Source organism: Mobula birostris, chromosome 14, assembly GCF_030028105.1.
Source record: "Mobula birostris isolate sMobBir1 chromosome 14, sMobBir1.hap1, whole genome shotgun sequence".
In the NCBI taxonomy this organism is placed as follows: domain Eukaryota; kingdom Metazoa; phylum Chordata; class Chondrichthyes; order Myliobatiformes; family Myliobatidae; genus Mobula; species Mobula birostris.
This window is the reverse complement of record NC_092383.1, coordinates 95,986,491-96,007,747: the sequence shown is the minus strand read 5'-3', so window position 1 is coordinate 96,007,747 and position 21,257 is coordinate 95,986,491. Positions and strand designations below refer to the sequence as shown.

Here is a 21,257-nt window from a genome sequence, read left to right as displayed (position 1 = left end):
TCTAGTTCTAGTCTCTTCCAAACTCGGTGGGAAAAAAATCCTGCTTGCATTTACCCATTCTATACCCCTAGTAATTTTTTTCAAATCTCCTCTCATTCTCCTCCACTCCAAGGAAAAAAAGTCCTAACCTAGTCAACCTTTCCCTATAACTCAGGTCCTCAGGATTCAGCAACATCGTTGTAAATATTCTTTGTACTCTTTCAATCTTATTGACATCTTTCCTGTAGGTAGATGACCTGAACTACACACAATACTCCAAATTTAGCCTCACCAATGTCTTATACAACTTCAACATCTCATTTCAACTCCTATGCTCAATACTCTGGATTAGGAAGTCCCATGTGCCAAAACCTCTCTTTACAAACCCATCTACCTGTGACGCCACTTTCAAGGAATTATGGTCTTGTGTGCGTTCTGTCAAGAGCGGGGAGCTGCTGTGAGGGTGGGGCTTGGTAGATGTAAATCGTGCGGATGTCTGCTGCAGCAAATGTGTTTTTCTGTGCTATTGAGCCAATGGAGGATACTGATGGTCACAGAACGACAATTACACACGCAGTTGCTAATGGCCACGGTGTTAACAGGTGTTTTGTGTGAGGTTTCAGCTGAAGTGCATTGGCAGTTCTGTGACTGACTGCAGCTTAACACAAGCTGCTAAAGTGATTGACAGCTGGACTTGGTCGTTTTTAATTTACATTAATCGTGGTGGCTCTAACACAAATCCAATCACTTTATTGAAAACAGACTGATGCTGCCTGGTTACTGAGGGCGGAACCTGCGCATCCTGAGAACATTGTTTAAGTTTGCACAGAGTGCTTTTGATTCCTGCCTTCAGCAAAGGTCAGGCCAGCTCTTCTCGGATTCAGCAGCGTGCCATGGATTTTTCCTCTGTCTTTGAATCAGCTTTAACCATCTTTATGTTCTGTTGGCTCAGCCCCTTCATCCTTTCTTTGTATTTCTGCTTTATTGATCAGTTTGTTTTTAACTTGTACGTGCCTGCAGAAATTTCAGAGCCGAGACAGGGTGGGCTTGCGTTAGAACAAGGTGGTCTCTCTAAGCAGCTGGTTGACTTTGTGTGACAGAGGTCTTGCAGGAGGATGAATGGCACGGTAGCATTGTGGTCATTGCAACATTATCGTAGCACCAGTGAGCCCGGTTCGATTCCCCCACTGTCTGTAAAGAGTTTGTATGCTTTCCCAGCGCAGCATCATTGGGCTGGAGAGGCCTGGTACCATACTGCATCTCGAACTAACTCATTAATTAGCTAACTAACTAAATAGATAGGTAGATAAAAAATTGTGTTCAGCTCTGAATGATCTTTGCAGTCTAATTTCTCATGAACGAGGAGTGTAGATTGCAGGCAGAAAAGGCTAATACAAGGGGACATAATTTTAAGGTGATTGGAGGAAAGTATAGGGGATGTCAGAGGTAGGTTTTATTATACAGAGAGTGGTGGGTGTATTGAATGCACTACTGGGGTGGAGATAGAAGCAAATGCATTAAGGACATTTAAGAAACTCTTAGGTCTACAGATGATAGAAAAATGGAGGGCAATACAGGATGGAAAGGTTAGCTTGATCTTGGAGTCGGTTAAAAACCACATTGTGGCTGAAGAGCCTGTACCATGCTGTACTGTTCTATTTCCAATGGAAATAAAGTATATTGCCATTCTGTCACTGTTACTGCATCCGTCCAAAAGCAGCATCAAAGCACCTAGACCAGAAGTTCAGGAGGGTGGCTCTGCCATCATATTGTCAAGGACAGTTAGTGATGGGTGATTGGCAATAGTTATTTGGCGATGGGTGCTGGTCAACAGATGGTTTGCAGGGCAGTTGGCAATAGGTGGTGTGCATGGACGGTTTGCCTGGCGGTTAGAAATGGGTACTGGTCAATGGATGGTTTACTGTGTGGCTGGCATGGGTGGTAGTCAATGGATGGTTTTCTGGGCAGTTGGCATGAGTGGTAGTCAATGGACGGTTTTCTGGGCAGTTGGCATGGGTGGTAGTCAATAGATGGTTTGCTGGGCAGTTGTAGTGGGTGGTGGTAAAAGGGTGGTTTGCTGGGCAGTTGGCATGGGTGGTAGTCAATGGATGGTTTGCTGGGCAGTTGGCAATGGGCAGTTGGCATCTGGCTGTTGGTGATGGTCATTGACGAAGGGCCGTATCCACTAGTTTTGCTGGTGACACCTACTTAAGGACATGACCACTTCAATACAGCACAGAGTGTTCAGTCTGCAGTAATCTCTGAGAAATGGCCTGTGTGGCTCCTGGCTGTTTTGCAGCGGCACCTGTTTGTCAGGTAATGCACTGTCTCTGACAGTGAGTCCGCCCCCAGATCAATCCCCTCTGTCCATGCCAACAGCTCCATTTGCAGCGTAGCACTAATGGCTATGACTGTATCTTGCTCCTCACTGTCAGTCTGATAAATCAACTTACGGTGAAGAGTGGGGTTGGCAGAGCTGCGGCGATGAAGTATTCACATGTCGCATTTTATTCTTCAGTTGAATTACATCCAGAAAGATAGTTGCACCTTTTGAGGCAGTGGGGATCTGGATTTGACGTTGAGAGTCAAACCTTACGCTGACTGTGCAGTATCAGGTGATGCTGTTTCTCAGCACAAGAGGCTCCTGAGAGTATATTAACAAAAGAAAGATAAAGTTCTGTAGCTAATTTGATTAAAAATAGAAAGAGTAATCCTTTAGAGCCGGTGATTATTCTTGGATACTCTGGAAATATTCATCAGATCAGCTAAAAACTCTGAGGTGATTACTGAAAGAGGTGCAATGATTGATTTAAATTTTGAAATTATTGTGTAATTATTTTAGTTTGCTGGTTCTAATTTTGAACCCTCTAAATGGGTGATAGTTTGATTGAAGTGTCCCACTTGAAGCTTGTTCAAGCCGTCAGTGATTGTAAATGCATTACAGTGCCGTATTGTGTTGTGATCTTGTGCTGCCAAACTACTTTAACTGACCAAAGGGAGATTTGGTTGTTAATGTGCAAGTATTTAACAACAACCAGCTCCCCAAATTCCCAGCAGAGGGAAGGCATTTGCCTCCATCTCATTCCCGGCACAAATGTACAGAAAATGTTACTGATTGCATCTCTTTGACAAAACACGTTCAGGTTGACTCTTGATTTGATGAATAGTGTAATATGCACCTTGTGATACATAATAAGCACAATCTATTATGATAAAACATGTTGTCTTTATCAGGATATGCAGCAGACTCTTGCTCAAAAGGCTGTGTGGTTCATTCAAATGACCGGATTAATCCCCATAACGAGGGCTCTCATTCTGGGCTATTTCCTCAGCATGCGTAGCTCGTTGTACCCTGGACAGCACTGCGGTCAGTTTTAGGATCAAGGCCGTGTACAGCCCCAGAGAAAAGCCTCTTGTCTAATCAGGAGGGCATCTGTTTCACTTGCAAGGGGTACATATGAAACCAATGGACTCTGACCAGCAGCAAGCTATGGTAAAGTTGAGGAATAGGCATTCGTATCATAGAAAAGTACAGTTCAGAAACAGGCCCTTCGGCCCATCTAGTCCATGCAGAATCCTTTTAAACTACCTACTCCCATAGCCCGCCATATCACTATCATCCATGTACCTATCTAAACATTGCTTAAACATTGAAATCGAGCCCGTGTATACCACCTTGTGCTGGCAGCTCTTTCCACTCTCTCATGACGCTCTGAGTGAAGAAGTTTCTCCTCAAGTTCCCCTTAAACTTTTCAGCTTTCAACCTGAACCCATGACCTTTGGTTGTAGTCCCACCCAACCTCAGTAGAAAGAACATTTACCCCATCCATCTCCCTCAGAGTTCTGTACACCTCGGTCAAATTTCCTCTCAGTCTAACTTCTAAGGAACAAAGTCCTAACCTATTCAGTCTTTCCTTATAACTCAGGTCCTCCAGACCCGGCAAAATCCTTGTAAATTTTCTCTGTACTCTTTCAACCTTATGAAAGCCTATGTGCCAAAAGCTTTCTTTACGACCCTGTCGACCTGTGATACTACTTTCAACGAATTATAGAATTAATTGCCTATTCCTCAAATTTTTCATAAAGCAATAAGCATTCTTGATAGTGGTACAATTAGTTACTGGTTGTTACGCTGCTGGCATTTAAGGCTGCAGTGAAGGCCCTTCATCTCTGGCTGTGTTCAGGCCTTCCTTTATCGAGTCAGTAGCTCGGTTTTCACCACTGTCATCCATGCAAGTCCCAGCAGGAACACCGTCACACTCAGATGTAGAAGGATTCTTCATTGCTGTTTCTGTAATAATTTACCAGTCAGAGTTGTTAACCCTGAGCTGAACTCCTGAACCTGGAGGACTAGTGGACCACTCTTCATCTGGACTCTACTCTTTGACCTGTTTGGCATGGGTGACCCTACGAAGAGCCAAAGCATAAAGCCCTGATTCCAGCCAACGTAGCGCTTTGGACCATTGAGGCATGCAAGCCTTCAAACCTACGACAAGGTTGTGGTCCTCTTGGAGGTGATGGTAGTCTAACAGCCGTTAACCTCTGGTTCTACAGGTGATATGTTGGTGATAGTTGTTCAGAAACCTCCTCAAGCTGGCCTGGTTGAAATCTCCCACAATATTAGGGAAGGAACCCCTGTGCACTGTTTTGTGATTGCTGATCACAGTGCTCAGCTCTGACATTGATCAGAGGTGGAATGTACACTGCTGACAAGAGGTGGATGAGGGTAGACAACCCCCTCACAGGTAAAATGCCAGAGATATTAAACCCCATTCTGATTCTGAATCAGATGCTCACTGAGCTCTCCAGGCATAATCACGCATTGGTCAGAAACCATATCTTAAGGTCAAAAGCTTTAAGTTCCTTGGGGTCAATATCACAAATGACCTGACTTGGTCCAACCAAGCAGAGTTCACTGCCAAGAAGGCCCACCAGCGCCTTTACTTCCTGAGAAAACTAAAGAAATTTGGCCTGTCCCCTAAAACCCTCACTAATTTTTATAGATGCACCGTAGAAAGCGTTCTTCTAGGGTGCATCACAACCTGGTATGGGAGTTGTCCTGTCCAAGACCGAAAGAAGCTGCAGAAGATTGTGAACACGGCGCAGCACATCACACAAACCAATCTTCCGTCCGTGGACTCACTTTACACCGCACGCTGTCGGAGCAGTGCTGCCAGGATAATCAAGGACACGACCCACCCAGCCAACACACTTTTCGTCCCTCTTCCCTCAGGGAGAAGGCTCAGGAGCTTGAAGACTCATACGGCCAGATTTGGGAACAGCTTCTTTCCAACTGTGATAAGACTGCTGAACGGATCCTGACCCGGATCTGGGCCGTACCCTCCAAATATCCGGACCTGCCTCTCGGTTTTTTTTGCACTACCTTACTTCCCATTTTTCTATTTTCTATTTATGATTTATAATTTAAATTTTTAATATTTACTAATTTTAACTATTTTTAATATTTAATATTTGTAATCCAGGGAGTGTGAAGCGCAGAATCAGATATCGCTGTGATGATTGTACGTTCTAGTACCAATTGTTTGGTGACAATAAAGTATGAAGTATCTTCTCTGATGTTGATTTTCCAGCTTTTGAGTGACTGATTATGCATGAAACAGTTTAGTGAACAGTGGACCAACCTTCCATTAACAGCCCTCGGTGTTCTATCTCTGTGTTCTTAATTTACAGAAGTTATTCTGTGTGAGTGATGTGATTATGGAGCACCTCATTTGAGAGGAAGAAGGGACAGGGGCTCAAAGGATCTGGGTGGCCGGGGTCAGAGAACGGCACATCGCTTGTAAGGCTGGGGAGCATTAGTGAGGAAAAGCTGCCCAGTTTCCCCTTGCCAGTGGGGATGTATTAATCAGGCACTGTGTTATGTGTCAGGAACTTGGGACAATCGCCAACACTTCAAGCCCAAGCCATTGGATGTGACTACATCCCCTTTCCTGAACAAAGACCAAGCCTTTACCAGGTGTGAGTGAGCCAGGGACTCCAGGAACATTTTAGAGGTGGGGGTGTGGGAAGGGAGAGGGATCCATGGGTGGGTTGGGGAGAGGGTGAGGATGAGGGTGGAGGACATGAAGCCTGAAATTGATAGTGGGGTTTTAGCTGATGCCCAGGGAGGCAAGATAATGTGCTTAGCCCAGGAGTGGGTCAGGGAGTTAGGCTCATATTGTGTGATCAGGAACAAGGGATGGTGAGTAGGGATATCGGTGCTCAGGGAGGTTGGAAAGTAGAGGGGGCTGGAGCCATATATATCGCGGTTGAGCCTGATGATGAAACACCCCATTTTCTCTGACTTCCGGTATGGATGAGCAATAATTTCCTAAAACTGAGCAACGATAAAACTGAAATACTTTTGTTTGGTTGCAAAGCCAAAAGCAATAAACTTCTTAATAAACTTGGGATCTTCGTTCCCCTTGTAAAATCAGAAGTAACAAACCTGGCAGTCATCCTTATTTCAGATTTGAAGTTTAAATGCCACATAAAGAAAGTGACCAAAGAAGCATTTCTACGCTTAGAAACATTGCACACGTACGCCTGTTTCTGTCTTGTAATGATGCTGAGAAACTAATTCATACCCTTACATTAAATAGACTAGATTACTGCATTGCCCTTTGGAGACTCTCTCCCCAGACTTGCCTCGCACACTCTGAGCAACAGAAGGGTATCGTGTGTGCAAGGCCCAGTCTGTCATGCACACCGTGTCCACAGTCTGTCTATGGTGCACCCTCCCCAGAAGGTTCCTTCACCGAGGTTGTTCTGTGCTTTGTTCAATTGCTAAAGCAATAAAAGATCTCAATTTCATGAAATAAGATTTTAATTGAAGATGCTTATGAAATTGGTTGAAATTTCTTGTTGAACTTTTGATACTAATAAAGGTTCTACTGAGTTAAATGATTCCCATGTTGATGGTTGCCACATTTTTAATATCGCTTGTATTTAATTTTATTTCATTTATACCTGGTGTTAATCAAACTCAAGACCCTCGAGTGGCAGCAGAATGTCTACAGGGTTCAATAGAATGATTACATTCCGTCTTCTCCCCAGTGATAGCCTTTTCTCTACGCCCGCCACTGATCCTAACCCTGCCTTTATTATCTCTGTCTCGGACTTAGAGATTAAGCCACCTCCCTCAGAGACTTGCTCTTTATTCTTCCTTTCCTCCTTTGTACTCTCTTACTCTCTTACTTTATCTCTCTCTCTCTGTCTCACTCCCTCTCTCTCCCCCTCTCCCTCTCTCCCCCTCTCCCCCTTTTCACACTCGCTCCCGTACCGAGATTGCATTTCTCCCAAGAGGTTCTGAAGGTTAATTCTGAGGTCCTGAAGAGATTGTTGCAATATCAGTCTTATTGGTAAATGAATGAATAGGTTCAATATTCTCACATATACCAATGTACAGAGAAAAACTGTTTTGCATGTCATCCAAACAGATCGATTTATTACGCAGTTCATTTGCTCATTATGTGCTGTGACATATGATGTGGCCGATCACGGTCTTTCCATGACCATGATTGTTCTTGGCAAATTTCTTCTACGGAAGTGGTTTGCCGTTGCCGCCTTCTGGGCAGTGTCTTCACAAGACAGGTGACCTGCAGGCTAGCGGAGGGAAGGAGTGCCATACACCTCCTTAGGTAGAGTTGTATATCTACCACCTCTGGCGATGGATGGAAAATATTATCAAAGATAGAGGATTCAGCCCAGTATATCACAGGTAAAGCACTCCTAACCATTGAGCACATCTACATGAAACACTGTCATGGGAAAGCAGCATCTATCATCAAAGATTCTCACTGAACCCTCCCCTCACACCCCCGAGGCCATACTCTTTTCCCGCTACTGCCATCAGGTAGAAGGTACAAGACCCTCAGGACTTGCACCACCAGGTTCAAGAACAGTTACTACCCCTCAACCATCAGGCTCTTGAACAAAAGGGGATAACCACTCACCTGCCCATCCATTGAGATGTTCCCACAACCAATGATCTCACTTTAAGGACTTTTCATCTCATTGTCTCATGTTTTCATTACTTATTGCTATTTATTCATATTTGCATTTGCAGAGTTTGCAGTCTCCTGCACTCTGGTTGATCTTTCATTGATCCTGTTATAGTTACTATTCTCTAGATTTGCTGAGTATGCCTGCAGGAAAAAAAATCTCAGTGTTGTATAATTTTAATTCCACATCCCATTCCCATTCTGACATCTCTATCCACGGCCTCCTCTACTGTGAAGATGAAGCCACACTCAGGTTGGAGGAACAACACCTTATATTCCGTCTGGGTAGCCTCCAACCTGATGGCATGAACATTGACTTCTCTAACTTCCGCTGATGCCCCACCTCCCCCTCGTACCCCATCTGTTACTTATTTTTATACACACATTCTTTCTCTCACTCTCCTTTTTCTCCCTCTATCCCTCTGAATATATCCCTTGCCCATCCTCTGGGTCCCCCCGCCCTTGTCATTCTTCCCGAACCTCCTATCCCATGATCCTCTCTTATCCCTTTTGCCTATCACCTGTCCAGCTCTTGGCTCCATCCCTCCCCCTCCTGTCTTCTCCTATCATTTTGGATCTCCCCCTCCCCCTCCAACTTTCAAATCCCTTACTCACTCTTCCTTCAGTTAGTCCTGACGAAGGGTCTCGGCCTGAAACGTCGACTGCGCCTCTTCCTAGAGATGCTGCCTGGCCTGCTGCGTTCACTAGCAACTTTTATGTGTGTTGCTTGAATTTCCAGCATCTGCAGAATTCCTGTTGTCAGTGTTGTATATGGTGATTTATATGTATGCTGATAACAACATCTACTTTGAACTTTGAACCCTGCCACCCCTTAGTGTATTGGTGAAAGCAGTAACAGAGTGCAGAATGGAGTGTTGCAGTTACTGAGAAAGTGCAGTACATTCTCAATGAATGGGAGTTGAATCCCGATTCATCTCCTTCCTCTGGCCGCTCTTCCAGGTTACATCCCTGAACCAGGAATGGATTCCAGCCCAGGGGGTGAATCTGTCCCAGGAGACGAGTATTTGCTGCCTCTTTACTCAGGAGGAGCTCACCTCAGGGGAAGGCGAGTGGGACTGAGCAGAGGAAGGAATGGCTGGGAAAGGTTTGGAGCACCAGCTGAAACCAAGGCCGATCAAAGAGCCTCCAGACAGGGCTGCTGGTGGAGACAGATGTGATAAGGAGAGGGGCGAGGGGAGAACGACCAGGGCAGGAGGCATCCTTCATTGCGTTAACTCCTTTCCCGAGATAGCAAGTGTAGACAAGAGTCCATTTGAGGAGGCCCATTGCAGTGACGTGCTGAGTTGCATCCACAGCTCTGTAGTTTTTTTAAGTCAAAGGCGAAGCAGTTTACTTGGAGAAATTTTCACAAATGTCAGGTTAGAACGTTAATCACAATGTGAATTTGAGAGTGCTGACGGGAGTTGTTTGATGTCACAGAGTGAACATTCACGTCACATTTACTCCCATTTTCCTTTGCTCCAGGTTCGCGTGGATGGCCCGTTTCAGGGAGATTCTCACTACGAGACGGTGCAGGTGATGGCAGACGGCAGTGCGATTCTCAGGGACATGGGCTTCTCCACAGACCTGCAGTACTTGTACGTCATGTCTGAACGGCAGGTAAGTGACCGGCATTGTTGGGATCACCTGGACCACCATCTCCCTACAGATTTGTTTTTGCTAATGCTAATTATGCACACGCTGCCAGGTATTGATCAAACATATACGGATCTGTGCAGGGGCCTTCACAAAAGAGTGATGGAGAACATCTAACAAAGTACTGCAGAACAAAGTGGGACGTTACTTAGTCTGATTGCCATGGATATGGGTTTGCAGTTGTGACTCAACTGTGCAAACGAAATAGACTTCCAGTTTGTAGATGATGCCTCTCGCTCCCTCGTCAGTCAGAGAGAGAGAGAGAGTGCAGTGGCATTTCGAAGTGCTAGGTTATGGACTAGTTTTTGATGGATAGGATCACCGTCTCTTTGGGGACTTTGCTATTGCTTGCCTAAAGGTGGCTTGGGGGGCTGCTGATACTTCCTGCTGGAACAACTGGGGGGGGGGGGAGGTAGATGCTTTTGCTGCTTGTGTGTGGGAGGGGGGATGGGGGTTTTGGTTTCTAACATTTTTCTGTCTGTGAAGAGTAAGAATTTCAGGTTGCATACTGTATACATTCTCTGATGTTAAATGGAACCAGTGAGCCAGTGGGCCTTAGCCACTGGCACGGCCCAGTATCTCCACTTGCAGTGAGCAATGGAACATTGGGCAGTCTACCACTAAGTGTCTGCTTCCAGATGCTAGAAGACCCCGTGTTACTACTGGCCAGTAGTGAGATCATTTGATAACGTGTTTCTCGGGGTAAAATAGGGGTTTTGTGAGAGCTGAGATGAGGCTGTGACTTTATGTGAGAGGGGGCAGCTGCTGAGGAGGTTTCATAAAGTGGTGGAACGCTCTGCCAGGGGTGCTGATAAGGACATTTAAGGGATTCTTAAGCCAGCACATGGATGAAAGGAAAATGGAGGCCCTTTACTGTGCTGTTGTTCTCTGTGTTCCGGGGTAAGACAGCTGCACCAAGTGATTCCAATGACGCAAGGCTCAACAAGGAACATTGATGAATGTAAGAAAGCATGGCTTCACAGACCTGCCCTGCTCATTAAACCTTCTAGCCTGGTGAGGCTATTGGAATCGATCTATCAGTTTGCTTCGTGCTGTCAATGAAGAGAACCGAGCTCCCTCATGTCCTGCACGCTCACGAATGGACCGAGAACCAGGGTTTCCTGCCACCAGCGTACCCCTACGGCCAGAGCCAGCTTGCTCTGTCACCAGCTCTGGGCATCGCTGCTGAAAGTGACACAATTGTCTGTCACCGGCATCTGTCTGCAGGGACTGGGGTGAGTTGTGTGGCTCCCTCTTGCCTAGGTGATTGATAAAAGACCCACCCAAAAGGCTGATGAGTTGGATTTACTGCAGCTACAGTACTCCACAGTGTGATCTTCTTACAGTACTGAGAGTTAAGTGTTTTTATAGGGCGGACGCTTCTCCTGTTAAAGATTGTCACTCAAGTCCTTAGTAGACTTTGAATGATGAACCTCTGGAATTCTCTTACCCAAGGGTCGCGGGGACGAGCTGATGTGAAATATTTAATGTGCTGGTTGAGTGATCATGTGGTGGGGGTTCGGGGGGGCGGAACTGGCACAGAGGAAATGAGACCTAATGTACATCAGTTATGATCATAGTTAATGATGGGATAGGTTTAAGTGGCCAAGAGGCCAACCCCCACTCCAATTTTTCTTGCATCTTCTGAACGATTATTGTATAGAGACACTTTGGATATACAGTGGATTCCTGTTAATTGGGCAGTCGGTTAATTGGGACAGCCGCTTATTTGGGACAACTCTTAAAGAACAAATTGAGAAAATAGCTGGGACTTCCACTCCCTCCATTTGTTTGGGACACTATGCCGCTTAATTAGATCAGGAGATTGTCGGTGAAGAGTTTCTAACCAGTGGCCGTCACGTGACATCAATTAATTATATCAGGAGATTGTCGGTGTGGAGTTTCTAACCAGTGTCCGTCATGTGACACTGATTAATTAGATCAGGAGATTGTCGGTGAAGAGTTTCTAACCAGTGTCCGTCACATGAACTTGTGTGGTCATTAGACAGTACACCGTGTTTAGAGCGGACAGTTCTAAAATGGCGTCAGTTGTGTGTGTTTGTGCTCAAAAGACAGTGATGTTTTTCACTGATAGTTGGCGAGAAATAAGCAGTAAGACAGTTCAAAACCGTTTTGCTCACCATGGTTTCAAGCATTCTGGATCGGAAATGCCAGAAACGGCTGGACGTGAAAATGAAACGATTCCATTACTTCAACAAATTAGGCACTACAAAAAATTTGAAGGTATCAACAATCACCTTGAATGTTTTCTTTGGTCTCCACCAGACACTTAGCTGTCATCTGTGGCTCTAAGTCGCTGTTTGCATGTGACAGTGCCACACCCCAGTACACTGCTTTAGCAGGTGAGGTAAACCAGGTGAGGGTGTCATACTGTGGTGAGATAGGGACCTTCCTGTCCTGTTATGCGGTCATAAGAGAACAGTCCTATCAACAGCAGAGCACAATAAAGGGAATGAGCTGTACACCAGCTTTAGCAGTTGATGCTGCCTGGCCTGCTGAGGTCCTCCAGCGTTTTGTATGTGTGGCGTGGTAGGTAGTCTGGATCTTCTTCTCCAAGGTGAACTGTCAAATATAGAGGGAAGAGATTTAAGGCGAGAGAGGGAAAGTTGAAAGGAGATGCATGGGGCAAGTGTTTTTTATACAGACAGTGTGGTGGGTGCCTAGAACAAGCTCCCAGGGATGGGCGTGGAAACATTTAATTAGCACTTAGACAGACACCTAAACAGGGAATAGAGGGATATGGGTTATCCGAAGGCAGAAGAGATTTGTTTAATTTGGTACTACGGTCAGTACAGACATTATGGAACAGTCTCTTCTCCTGATCCGAGTCCAACACCGGCGAGGACTGACTGGAGATCAGTGACACTGCAGAATCAGAAAGTCTCCTCTCCTGAGCTCAGACACAATGACTCACCAAGCTTTCACCTGAACATCATCTAAACCAGGGGTTCCCAACCTTTTTTATGCCATGGACGCCTACCGTTAACCCAGGGGTCCGTGGACCCCAGTTTGGGATTCCCTGATTTAAATCACTCCAGCCTACAACCCAAGTAAGGAATCCTCTGTTTGGCGTCAAACATCACAGAAATATTTATCCATTGGCACTCAAACTATGTCATTCTGTTTTCTGTTTACTCCAAAGGTTTATTGTTGTGTTAAGATATTGAGAGTGGCTTCAACAACTGAAGCATATTCTGATGCAGGTTCCCCACGTGTTTCCAATAATGAAGTTTGATTAGAATCAATCTTATTTATATTTACATACATTGTACCTTTTCTTGTTATTTCTTTTTGAATTGAAACCATATGACTGGAGCAGCTGTTTATTTTAGTAAATCATTCACATCAAATAGTAGTGAACTTGCTTCAGGCTCGTGAATATATTGGCAGGTCTCCTGCAGAGATGTGGCTGCACCCCATTTCAACCAGAGTCTCTTCACCCTCATTAATATCCTCTGGACTTCCCTGTCTCCCATCATCGCTCCCACTCCGGAGAAATGAAGCTGTGCCAGCAGGAAGTTCCTGTGTCAAGAGACAAGACACAAAACTAATGGCCCTGAACTTATAGCCAAAGGCAAGCCTAGTGCAGCTTAATATTTATAGTGCTGGTAGGTGAGAGTGAAACTCCACTCACAAAATAAAGTCCCTATGCCCCAGCTTTATCAAACTGTCAAGCCTGTCAATCGTTTTGAATGTTTTTGGATAAATGTTCATTAACTATTACAACAATAACAAATGTAAAATTATTAAAATTAAATATTAAGTCACTTAAAATTATTTTGTTTGACTAATCAGGGTTGTTAGCCCTGAGCTGAATCCTTGAATCAGGAGGGCTGCTGGACCACTCTTAGTCTGGCCTCTGCCCTTTGACCTGTTAGGCATGGGTGACCCTACCAAGAGCCAAGGCACAAGGGCCTGACTCCAGTCAACATAACTCTCTGGGTCATTGAGGCACGCAAGCCTCCAAACCATGAGAAGGTTGTAGTCCTCTTGGAGGAGGCACAGAGGGAGTGGTAAGAAATATCTGCTGCTGTTCCATTGACTTAATCAGACAGACCCTGAAATAAACGCAGACCTTCCCATCACGCAGCATTACACCAAACCTCCCCCCAAGCAGTGTAAGCTGAGTTAGTTTCTTTGACACACTTCTCAGCTCCCCTCAACCGACTGTGAATCCCCAGACCAAGCACTGGTGTCAGAAAGCCGTGGTTAGACAGGCATCTGTGCCAGCCCCTCCTCCGTCACCCTGTACTGACTAACCCCCTTCTACTTCTTAAGTCTGGATGAAGGGTTCCGACCCAAAACATCGACTGTCCGTTCCCTTTCGTAGATGCTGCCTGACCTGTTGAGTTCCTCCGCCATCTCATGTGTTTTATGTTCCTAACTTCCAGTTTTGGTTAATGATCACCTCTTCAATCATGTTTAATTTTCTTTTACATTCGGCGCCCTGATCCAGCAGCTCCTCCATGTCTGCGGCCCTCTGAGCAACTTGTCAGAACTTCTAGAGCTGGTCTCTCCCTTCCCCGTCCCACTCCAGATTCTCTGGACAGCATCTGCCATGCACAAGTCCTCCCTGCATCTGGAAGTACTCATTTAGATTCCTGCTTTCATGGGAAGTCAATCACACAGTCCTGTCATCAGTTTTCAGAAGCAGCCCAACACACCCTTCGCTCTTAAGAATCCACTTCTGTGCTGCTGAAATCTGTCGTGTGTCAGTACCTCTTTCCCAAAGTTACTCCTCCTTCCACTTCTATCAAGTGTAGTATCTGTAGAGGGGAGAAATCATCAAGGAAAACTTGGCAGGAAAATTAATTGGAAAAGCTTTCAATATTTTAATTAAACCTCAATTTCTCAAGTGTCAGTTCCGAGTAATTTAACCTTTTTTGATAAGAAAAATCTAAATGTAATCTTCAGCTTCTGGCTGTCTGGATGTGATCCAACTGCATGGCTCGATTTTTGAGAAATTTGCATTAAGATGAGATAATTGTTTGCGTGTTAATCACTGCGTTTAAATGTCCTGAAGAGAGTCACACTGGCTGATGAGAGAACCTGGCATCACAAAACTGGAACAGGGACTGGGGGAAAAGGCAACATTCCTTTACTTGGAATGCTGTGAATCTTGGAAAATCAGATAAAATGATATTCAGTGACTGAACATATTTAAGGCTAGGATTGGGGTGGCCATCAGGCAGAAAAGAGGGCTTGAGATCATTCTAATTTGCCTATCGCCACAATAGGTCAACGGCAGACGCATTCTCAATGGCTCTCCATGGTACAACCATAGAAGTTTTTGAGTATATTTGTTAACATGCCAAATCTCTTCAAACTCCTATTAAAGCATATTTTTGAAAAACTATACATAATATGTCTGAGAAATAACCAATGTGCAAAAGAAGACAAATTGTGCAAATAAAATATTAATACTGAATGAGTTGTAGAGGCTTGTCGATGAGCCTGTAGGTTGTGGAATCAGTTCAGAGTCGAGGTGAATGGAACTGTCCAGAATCGCAATCAGAATCAGGTTTAATATCACCAGCGTGTCTCGTGAAATTTGTTGCTATATGGCAGCAGTACAATGCAATATATAATAATAATGAATGTATTTAAAAAGTTAAATTAAATAAGTAGTTCCAAAAGAGAAAAAAAAGTAGGGAGGGAGTGTTCATGGGTTCAATGTCCATTCGGAAATCTGATGGAAGAGGGGAGGAAGCTGTTCCTGAATCCATGCCATTTCAGGAGCCTGATGGTTGTAGGGTAATATCTTAATAATAACTTAATGAAATAACTTAATAATTTAATGGAATACAGAACCAGCCAGGATTGGTGTAACTGACTGAAGGACCAGGCAGTCCTGATGCAGTCTTTGCCCTGAAATGCTGACATTTCCCTTCCCTTTCAGGTATAGCTCAACTCAATGAGTTCCTTCAACAGTTTTATTTGTCACTAAAGGACCAGGTAGTTCAGTCCAGTAATAACTGTGGAGTTTTGTTGTTTGGTCTCTGAAAATCTCTGCCTGGACCCATTAGATACATGTCGTTGAGATCCCAGAGATTCCGGATGCTTGAATCTGGAGCACAAAACAATCTCCTCGAAGAACTGAGTGGGTCAAGAAGCATCGCTGGGGGAGCAGGAATAAATCCTGTGGCAGGGTTTCAACTTGAAGCATTGAAAATTCCATTTACCTCCGATGTTGCTTGACCCACTGGTTTCCTCCAGCAGGTTCTTTGTTGCTCCAAGTATCTTCTGTCAGTCCAGATGAAAGGTCTCGACCTGAAATGTCTATGGTCCATCTCCCACTGAAGGTCTGTCTGATTCTTTGAGCTTCTGCAGAACCTCTATGCGTTGATTTTGTTAATGTGTTTTATATCCTGTAGAAACGTGGCTCCAACACAACATCCCATGCACCATCAATCTTCAGGCCATGCCACTCTGAGACTTGTGCTAATAATATTTTGTGACTGTATGTGCTGGATTGTAACAATATGCGTTGTGTGTGACTATATGTACTGTGTTTTGCACTTTGGCTCCAGAGGAACACTGTTTCGTTTAGTTGTATACATGTGTATGGTTGAATGACAATTGAACTTCAACTTGAACTGGCTCTCCCACAGTGAAAGCCGCTCACAACGTAGCCTACTAAAAATAGAATTGTTCTGCAAAATACGACAATGAGGGATGACCTCATTGAAACCTATCGAATGGTGAAAGGCCTTGATAAAGTGGATGTGGAGAAGATGTTGCCTATGGTGGGAGAGTCCAAGACCAGAGGACACGGCAAAGTGGGATGTACTTTTAGAATGGAGATGAGAAGGAATTTCTTTAGACAGACGGTGGTGAATCTGTAGAATTCTTTGCCACAAGTAAGAGTGGAAGCCAAGTCTTTATGTATACTTATGACAGAGGTTGACAGATTCTTGATTAGTCAAGGCGTGAAGGGATAACAGGAGAAGGCAGAAGATTGGGGCTGAGAGGAAAATTGTATCAGCCATAATGAAATGGCACAGCAGACTCGATGGGCCAAATGGCCAATTTTTGCACCTATATCTTACGGTCTTACGGACAACCAAAAGTCACCATAGCTACCTTACAGGGAAATGTACTTTGCTGAACTGCTTTATATGGGTTTGGAGTTCACAGAAAAAAATAACATGTCAGGAAGGTTCAGTAAAACAATTTTTGTGTTGTTGCTGAATTAAATCTTTACCCAGCCAACATATTAAATCAACAATGGAGCAATGAATTGTAATTTTCTTTAATTCTGTGCTTGCAATATCTGCTGCAGGCCAAGCTGATGATGAATCTGCGTATTACTTGCAGTACGGCTTTGCGCTGGGTCAGTCGCAGTGAATTTGCTGATAAAATAGCAAGGTGTGAACGCATCCATTATTCTGCAAGGAAATCGCTGGGTGCTCCGTCAATTTAGTCACAGTGTGATATCTGTGATGTGCTGTCATGCTGTGGTTTACACTGTCAAATTAAAGCAGCTGAAAGCATCTGCAAATACAATTTATTTTATAAAATGGGTAAGAATAAAACCAGAAAGTTTCTTTTCCAATTTCACTTGGTTCCAGAGATGATGGATCTGTGAAATTGCCATTTAGTCACGTGCAGACTTTGTGTCCTCTGAAACTTTTCAGGCACTAATGGGCCTCACTTGGAGTATTGTGAGCAGTTTTGGGCCCGTTATCTAAGAAAGGATGTGCTAACATTGGAGAGGTTTCAAAGGAGGTTCACGAAAATGATTCCAGGATTAAAAGGCTTGTCATATGAAGAGCGTTTGATGGCTCTGGGCCTGTATTCACTAGAATTCAGAAGAATGAAAGGTGAATGTTGAAAGGGCTTGATAGATTTGATGTGGAGAGGATGTTTCCTATGGTGGGGGAGTCTAAGACCAGAGGATACAGTCTCAGAATAGAGGAGTGTGCTTTTAGAACGTAGATGAGGAGGAATTTCTTTAGCCAGAGGGTAGTGAATCTGTGGACTTCGTGGCCACAGATGGCTGTAGAGACCAAGTCATTGGGTATATTTGGCGGAGGGGGAGAAGATGGCGGCGCGACGCAGCTTGTGTGGCCACTCCGGTGAATGATATCTATAATCTGTCAAGTGGGGTGCCATGCACAATCCTGATTTGATGGAGACAGACGTGAGAGAAGGGAGGAACATCTAGAGAAACTTCTGGAATGCCTTTTTCACTGCCGCTGCTACTGTATGATCCAGAATCTCCGGAGGGGAAGGCCCCGAGTCCTCGGCTTTGCTTGTTGCTCGGCGGCCGGAACGGGGTTGAAGCGCTCGGCAGAGATGGTGCTCAGTGCTCAGTGTCGAAGGGCTGGTCAGAGGCTTGAAGTTTTCAGACGGATTCAGAGTCGGCTGAGGTCAGGTGCTTCCAATGCCTCGACAGTTGTCGGTGCCTGGAAGTTCATGGCAGAAAGTTTCTCCCTTCTGCCACCTGCTATCGGGGACTATTGGGAGTCGATCGGAACTTTGAGACTTTTTTTAACCATTCCCATGGTCTGCTCTTTATCAAATTATGGTATTGCTTTGCACTGCTGTAACTATATGTTATAATTATGTGGTCTTGTCAGTGTTAGTCTTTGGTTTGTTCTGTTTTTTTTGTGATATCACTCTGGACGAACATTGTATCATTTCTTAATGCATGCATGCATTTCTAAATGACAATAAACGAGGTCTGAATGTCCTCATAATCTAAACTAATCTAATATTTAAGGCAAGGGTTGATAGATTCTTGATTAGTCAGAGCATGAAGGGATACAGGAGAAGGCAGGAGGTTGGAGCTGAGAGGGAAATTGGATCAGCCATGATGAAATAGTGGAACAGACTAGATGGGCCAAATGGCTCTTGTATTTTACAGAGACAGTTCAGTCTGGCGTCCATTTACTTGAGGACAGCTTGCAATAAGCAATAAACACGGAATGTACCCACAATGACCAGATCCTGAAGTGAAATTGGATTCCATATCTGATCGGCTTAGGGAATTATAGATCATGGAACACAGAACAGTGCTGCACAGGAACCAGCCCTTCAATCCATATGTCTGTACTACCTGTGATGCTAAATTAAACGGTAATTTCTTTATTATTGCTACATCTATCGAGATACAGAGAAAAGATTTATTTTTGAAAGCCATCCATACAGATCATTTCAAAGCATGAAGTGCAGTGAGGCAGTACAGAAGGAAAAGTAATAACAGGTGCAGAATAAACTGCTACAAGAAAATGTAATGGAGCAGACAAAATTCAAAGTAAACTTATTATCAAAGTACGTATAGGTCACCATATACAACCCCGAGATTCACTTTCTTACGGGCATTCACAGTAGATACAAAGAAACACAACAGAACCAATGAAAAACTAAGCTCAAGCGAACACGGACAAATAACCAATTTGTGCAAAAGAAGCAAACTGTGCAATTACAAATAAAAACAATAATAATGATAAATAAATAAGTTAATACATAATATTGAGAACATGAGTTTTGGAGTCCTGGAAAGTGAGACCACAGGTTGTGGAATCAGCTTAGTGTTAAGTGAGTGAAGTTATCCGTGTCATTTCAAAAACTGATGGTTGAAGAGTAATAACTGTCCCTGAATTGGAACAGTAAGGTGCAAGGGTCATAATGAGGTAAATTGTGATGTCAAGAGTCCATTGTATATAACTAGGAAACCATTCAAAGTGGGTGAGGACTAGGTGTATGGATAGGAAAAGCTTAGAGGGATATGGTCTAATACAGGAAAAGAACAATGATGTAAGCAATACTTATCTCAAACAGCAGACATGAGTTGGACGGAAGGACCTGTTTCTGTGCTGTGACTGAGATTTTAAACTGAAGTTTTGGTTAGGGCCCTGCCTACATGATGGGGTTTTAAAGCAGTCTATGGCTAAGCCCGCTAGGGGAAAGGTAAATCTGGATTCGGTGCCGTTATAATGAACCGGAATTGATTAGGGAGCTTAAGGTCAAGGAATCCTTTGGAGGCAATGATCATAATATGATAGAATTCACCCTGAAGTTTGAGAGAGAGAAGCTGATGTCAGATGTATCAGTATTATTGGAGGCATGAGAGAGTTGCTGACCAAAAATTATTGGTAAGGGACATCAGCAGGGATGATGGCAGAACAGTAATAGCTGGAGTTTCTGGGAGCAGTTCAGAAGGGGCAGGATAGATACATTCCAAAGATGAAGAAGTATTCTAAAATCAGGGTGATGCAACTGTGGCTGACAAGGGAAGTTAAAGAGAGGGCCTGGAATATAGCAAAAATTAATGAAAAGTTAGAAGATTGGGAAGCTTTTAAAAACCAACAGAAGTCAACTAAAAAGGCCATAAGGACAGAAAAGATGAAATATGAAGGTAAACTAAAATAGTATAAAAGAGGACAGCCAAAGTATTGTCAGATATATAAAGAGTAAAGAGAGTGGATATTGGGCTGTTGGAAAATTACGCTGGAGAGATAATAATGAGGATCCAAGAAACAGTGTATGAAATTAGTAAGTATTTTGCATCAGTCTTCACTGTGGAAGACACAAGCAAGAAACCAGAAATTCAAGATTGTCAGGGGGCAGAAATGAGTGTAGTTGCTACTACTAAGGAGAAGGTGCTTGTGAAGCTGAAAGATCTGAAGGTAGATAAGTCGCCTGAACCAGATGGACTACACCCCATCTGAAAGAGGTAGCTAAAGCGATGGTGGAGACATTAATAATGATCTTTCAAGAATCACTAGATTCTGGAATGGTTCCAGAGGACTCAAATTGCAAAAGTCACTCTATGCTTTAAGAACACAGAAGAAAGGAAATTATAGGCCAGTTAGCCCGACTTCTGTAGTTGGGAGGATGTTGGAGTCCATTATTAAGGATGAGGTTTCGGGGTAATTGGAGGCACATGGTACAAAAGGCCAAAGTCAGCATGGTTTCCTAAACGGAAAATCTTGCCTGACAATTCTGATAGAATTCTTTGAGGAAGAAACAAGCAAGACAGATAAAGGAGGGTCAGTGGATGTTGGTTACTTGGGTTTTCAGAAGGCCTTTGACAAAGTGCTGCGTATGAGGCTGCTTAACAACATAGAGCTCATGGTATTACAGAAAAGATACTAGTATGGATAGAAGATCGGCTGACTGGCCAGAGACAAAGAGTGGGAATAAAGGGGCCGTTTCTTATTAGTATACACCAGGGATCAGTGTTGGTACCACTTTTTAATGTTACAGAATTGATGATTTTGTGGCCAAGTTTGCAGGTGATACGAAAATAGGTGGAGGGACAGCTAGTGTTGAGGAAGCAGGAAGTCTGCAGAAGGACTTAAACAGATTGGGAGAATGGGCAAGGAAGTGACAGATGGAATATAATGAAGGCAAGTGTACGGTCATGCATTTTGGTAGAAGGGATAAAGGCATAGACTATTTTCTAAATGAGGAAAAATATTCAAAAATCAGAGATGTTCAGGGACTTAGGAGTCTTCGTGCATGTTTCTGAAAAAGGTTTTCTTTCAGGATGAATCTGTGCTATGGAAGACAAATACAATGTTTTCATTTATTTCGAGAGGACTAGAGTATAAAAGCATAGGTGTAATGCTAAGGCTTTATAGGGCATTG

At 43.9% G+C, this 21,257-nt stretch overlaps 1 protein-coding gene across 12 annotated transcripts in view; it reads left to right on the top strand.

The window, feature by feature from the left end:
- The window catches only part of plxna2 (plexin A2), a 565,853-nt gene that overhangs the window by 228,243 nt on the left and 316,353 nt on the right, over positions 1-21,257 (top strand). For all 12 annotated transcript variants that reach the window (XR_011889164.1, XM_072279001.1, XM_072279002.1 and 9 more), the window contains one exon: positions 9,468-9,602. Coding sequence is in view for 11 of the 12 variants with exons in the window: in XM_072279001.1 (XP_072135102.1) it covers positions 9,468-9,602 (135 nt within the window). In the remaining variant the exon portion in view is untranslated. The remainder of the gene's footprint in view (positions 1-9,467; positions 9,603-21,257) is intronic.